Source organism: Triticum urartu, chromosome 1, assembly GCF_003073215.2.
Source record: "Triticum urartu cultivar G1812 chromosome 1, Tu2.1, whole genome shotgun sequence".
Taxonomy (NCBI): Eukaryota; Viridiplantae; Streptophyta; class Magnoliopsida; order Poales; family Poaceae; genus Triticum; species Triticum urartu.
The window spans coordinates 567,417,513-567,423,063 of NC_053022.1; the positions used below are offsets into that span (position 1 = coordinate 567,417,513).

At 53.2% G+C, this 5,551-nt stretch overlaps 1 protein-coding gene across 1 annotated transcript; it reads right to left on the reverse strand.

Annotated features, from left to right (window-relative positions):
• Nucleotides 1-712: 712 nt before the first annotated feature.
• Nucleotides 713-2,731, reverse strand: LOC125533194 (E3 ubiquitin-protein ligase WAV3-like). Its single transcript, XM_048696933.1, has one exon. It carries the CDS (start codon nucleotides 2,729-2,731, stop codon nucleotides 713-715), a length of 2,019 nt encoding a protein of 672 aa, XP_048552890.1.
• Between the last annotated feature and the right edge of the window lie 2,820 nt (nucleotides 2,732-5,551).

Consider the following 5,551-nt stretch of genomic DNA (forward strand, 5'->3'; position numbering starts at 1 on the left):
AATGTGAGAGTCACTACAAAAGAAAACTGTAACCACTGGAATTATTTTCATCAACATGCATCGGCTCAGGATATTCTTGTTTTCACGATAGTTTCCATCGATAAGAATAAGATGACGTAACAGCGCAGGTGAGGCTGTCGCAGGAGCAGCCAGCCCTGTTCAGATGATCTTAGATGCTGCCTCGGCGGAGGCCCTCGCCCTGCTAAAAGGTCTAGAGCTAGTTGAGAAGTTGGGCTGCACCCATGTCACATGTGAGTCTGATTGTTTGGAGTTAATCAACGCGTGCAATGGGGAGTTGGAGATCTTTGGTCCTTATACTGCAGCCTTAGCTGACTGTTTTGTAAGAGCTAAGATGATCAATGAAGTTACTTTCAAACACAGCCCGAGGGAAGCCAATCGAGTTGCTCACCATCTGGCTAAGCACTCTTATGATACTCAATTTTCTTTTGAATGGGATGGAGATCCACCCAATTTCGTTCTTCCTTATGTACGTAATAAATGATGTAACTCTTTTAGCTGAGAAATAAAATATCGAGAGGTTTTCCCGTAAAAAAAATACGATGCATACTAACAAGGTCCAAATTTAACTGAAACCGCATAATGTATCCATCCCCCATTCCACATTTCTTAACCTAACCAGATAAGTAGTAGTAGTAATAGACTAGCCTAGCAGGCTAGCACTACACCTCTAGGTCACCATGCCAGCTTTGGCTTAGCTGCCGCCATTGTTCGGAGCAAAGTTGATCGCACCGTTGTGCATTGTTGTCGTCGCCGGCGACTGCTGCCGCATTTCACGTATCTTCCGGGATGAATCCACCATGTTCTTCATTGCCGGCGTAGCGAACGCTCCTGCCGCCGCCCCAAACGCAATCGCCGACGATTCTAAATAAAAATGCCCACGTGCCGCCGATCCTGCTGTCATGGCGGGCGCCATGCTACCAAACAGGCTCGCAGACGAGGCACGCTGCTGCTCATGGGAGCTCATGCCGGACAGCAGGGTTGAGTGGCCCGTCTGCTCGTACTCACGCCTGGTCGCCACGCGGGCGCTGAGCTCTCCTAGCTCGTACACCAGGGCCATGCACCGGGCGTCGCCGGCCAGATTGCCTGCCGCCGCCTTCTGCCGTCTGTCCAGTATCCTTGCGGCCTCGGCGTAGTCGCCGCGCTCGGCGGCCGCTCTCGCTGCCGCGATGTCTTGTGTTGCCTCCACTCGGAAACGCTCCACCTCGACCTCTATGGATGGCTCTTGGTCCGTCGTCACCTCCGCCGGCCTCTGCACAATGGCGTCCTCACCGGCCACCTCCATCGACTTCCCCGTCGCCGTGTCTTTGTAGGTGCAGCTCGCCTTGATAAGAGGTGTGGCCATGGCGTCATCGTCTGTGACACCGGCGACTCTTGGCACGTCCACCAACAGCAGGAAGCGCCTCTCCTCGTCGGCGTAGAGTTCGCCAATATCCACCGAGGCGGCACGTCCGTACGCAAGGACGCGGCTCTCATGGCGACCGGACTTGACGTCCCGGACGCGCACGTCAGGGTGTGGGCACGTGATGGCGATCCATGCCTCCTGTGCGGTGACGGAAAGGAGGCCGCCAATGCACTGCGCGAACGCGTCCTGCACCACCGCCTGGTTCTCGATGAAGGAGTACGTGCCGCCGGTCAGCTCAGCGATGGCGTGCATGGCCGCCGGATCATGGTCGGTACCGAAGCCGAACGTGTGTATCGGCGCCATCGGGCGGCCACCTCTTCTCGCCAGGGAGCGTGGCACCAGATATTGGTAGCTTCTTTGCTGCTGGTAACTGTCCTTGCCGTCCGAGAGCAGGATGATGCTGGCGACGGTGTTCTTGTGCTGGCGGCCGTCGAGTACCTTGGCGGCCATCTTAAGGCCCTTGAGGATATTTGTGAAGCCATCGGCGTAGAGCGACTGCACGGCGAGCTTCGCAGAGGCCTTCCCGGCTTCCGACATGCGCGCCAGCGGGGTGACCCGGCGAGCGTGGTCCGAGAAGGACACGACGCTGAGCCGGTCGGCGGGGCCAAGGTTGTCCACGACGAACCCCATTGCGTCCTTCAGTAGCTCGAGCTTCTGGCCGGTCATGCTCCCGCTGACGTCGAGCACCGTCACGAGGTCGACCGGCGTTTTTTCGGCGGTGGACGCCACGCCGGGAGCTTTGGCGTGCACCAGCACGGCGAAGCCGCCGTGGGCCGTGCCCCTCGCCACGGCCGGAATCTCGGAGTGTGTCTTGAGGACGAGCGCTTCTTGGACGACGCTCTGGCGATCGAGTGGCGGCTCCACGACGGGCTCGTCGTCGTCGTACACGCAGGTCTCCGGGGCGTTGTCTGTCCGGAACGGCAAGCTTGTCTGCACAGGCCCCGGCTGCATGAGCGTGTACTTGGAGAGGGGGTTCTCCGTGGCCGGGGGCAGTCCAGATCCAAAATAGCCCGTCGCTGACGGGGAAGAGAAGGGGTTGGCCGTGGACCGGTGCACCGGCTGCGCGGGCGAGCCACCGAAGGAGAAGGGGTTGGCCGTGGACAGATGCTCCGGCTGCGCGGGCGAGCCGCCGAAGGAGAAGCGGTTGGCCGTGGGACGATGCTCCGGCTGCGCGGGCGAGAAGGACCCATGCACCGTTCGGGCCGCGGGCGAGACGCCGAACGTGGTGGTGCGCGCGGCGTCGCAGACCGGACAGGTGGCCGCGGTGCCGGAGCGGGGGTGGAAGCAGGCGGAGCACCGGCTCTCCATGGATCGATCGGCGAGAACCGGGGATCGATCGAACGTGTTGGCGGTGGTGTGGGTGTATGGATGGATTCGAGTTGAAGATGTTTGAATTTGTGCACGTATTTATAGGCCATGCAAACCGATAGAGGAGAGGTGTAGTCAGCGTGAGTCTGGCGCCAACTCAACTGCGTTCGGTGGACGCTAAGGAAGAAGCATCGATCGATATGGAAGACATGGCAGCAGAGGCAGACTCGGTTTAGGACTTTAGGCTAGTTTAGCCACAGCCCAAATACACGGCAGTAAAAACACGCTGTTCATTCTCTCATATGTTATGTTCTTGTTTCGACTTCAGCAAGCAGCCTCATTTTGTTCTTCACTATTCATACGAGCCAATGTTTTGATTATTTTTGGGCAAAATTGTACGGAGAAAACAAATGCTTGCTATTTCTAACCTGCTAATTGGTGCATGCTTAGGCCTCCTTTCAAAGGATTTTCATACGGATTTTGAAGGACTAGAATCCTTGGGAATCTTTACTATGTTGGTTGTTTGATTCACATGATTAAGGATTTTCCTAAGGATTTTTTTACTACTTTCCATAAGATTTTTAGCATCCACTCAAAACCTTTTTGAAAAAACGTTTGTTTTTCCTATGATGCAGTCAAACAACACAAAATCTTGTAGGGTCGAGATGAGCATGCTACTTCAATTCTATGTTTTTTCTATTCTCACGTTTTTAAAATCTTGTAATGGATATGCCCATTCTAATTGTAGATAATGTTATCTGATCATTATGCTGCTGGTTTCAGATGATTCAAAGTTGCATGCCATCTTTCAAGCACAACGCTCCACTTGCATAAGATAAATACAGATGCGCCACTTTGAAGCTTCAGCCGAGACCATAATTTCCTTCTAGATGAACCGAGATCATAGTTTTGTACCGGACGGAGGCAACTTAGAGTTGGATGTTTGGGAGGCTGAAATTTGGAAGGAAAATAAATCAAAATTCTAATTTTTCAGTATCAAAAAATCATGAAACAATATACACATATACAAGGATATGATGTATATGAGCAACTCTAGCAGACCCCGCGCGCGAGTGGCGCGTCCGGTCGGACGGCGCGAGGAAGTGTGGGGCCCGAAAGTCCTGGATTAGGAGGTCTTCGGACAGCCGGACTATATTCTTTTGCCGGACTGTTAGACTATGAAGATACAAGATTGAAGACTTCGTCTCGTGTCCGGATGGGACTCTACTTGGCGTGGAAGGCAAACTAGGCAGTACGGATATGGATATCTCCTCCTTTGTAACCGACCTTGTGTAACCCTAACCCTCTCTGGTGTCTATATAAACCGGAGGGTTTTAGTCCGTAGGACAACATACAATCATACCATAGGCTAGCTTCTAGGGTTTAGCCTCTCCGATCTCGTGGTAGATCAACTCTTGTAATACCCATATCATCAAGAATAAATCAAGCAGAACGTAGGGTTTTACCTCCATCAAGAGGGCCCGAACCTAGGTAAAACATCGTGTCCCCTGCCTCCTGTTACCATCCGCGTTAGACGCACAGTTCGGGACCCCCTACCCGAGATCCGCCGGTTTTGACACCGATATTGGTGCTTTCATTGAGAGTTCCTATGTGTCGTTGCCATTAGGCTTGATGGCTCCTACGACCATCGATAGCGATGCAGTCCAGGGTGAGACTTTTCTCCCCGGACAGATCTTTGTGTTCGGCGGCTTCGCACTGCGGGCCAATTCTGTCAATTGCTCAACAGTAATTTGTTCACCCACTGTAGAATACTTATGCTCTTGAGAGAAGCCACTAGTGAAACCTATGGCCCCCGGGTCTATTCTCATCATATCAATCTTCATCACTTTAATCTTGCTTTGCTTTTTACTTTGCCTTTACTTTTTACTTTGCATCTTTATACCAAAAATACCAAAAATAGTATATCTCTCAGATCTCACTCTCGTAAGTGACCGTGAAGGGATTGACAACCCCTAATCGCGTTGGTTGCGAGTAGCTATCGTTTTGTGGAGGTACGAGTGACTTGAGCGTGGCCTCCTACTGGATTGATACCTTGGTTCTCAAAAACTGAGGAAAATACTTACGCTACTCTGCTGCATCATCCCTTCCTCTTCGGGGAAAACCAACGCAAGCTCAAGACGTAGCAATCTTCGATGGATTCGAGCTTCTGCCTTGTGTGTCACACGGTCACGATGAGTACGATTTAGCTCTACCATCAGACAGTGTTCAGGAGATCGCACCGGCAGCCGCTCCGACCCTCAATTCGGAGCCAGTTGCGCCATCCATGGACGGGTGGATGGACCCCGCCACGGAGGCCTTAGCCTCAGTGGCGATCGAGCCGAATATCGACCTTACCCTGCACGAGAGCCGTGTTGTCAGACTGCCGGATCTTTCTCCGGCCACGGACTCCGAACCGCCTTCACCCGTTCCTAGTGAATCCGATTGGGCGTCGATCATGGAGTTTACCTCCGCGGATATTTTTTAGCACTCGCCCTTTGGCGACATACTGAACTCGTTAAGGTCCCTCTCCTTGTCAGGAGGATCCTGGCCGAACTATGTCCGGCAGGATTGGGATGCGGATGACGAAGAAATTCGCTGCCCACCCACCACCCACTTAGTAGCCACTGTCGATAACTTAACCGACATGCTCGACTTCGACTCCAAAGTCATCGACGGTATGGACGACGATGCGGGAGACGAAGAGGAACCACTGCCCACAGGGCACTGTACAGCCACCTCATCATACGATATATACATGGTGGACACACCCAAAGAAGGCAATGGCGACGAGACAGCGGAGGATGACCCCTCCAAGAAGCA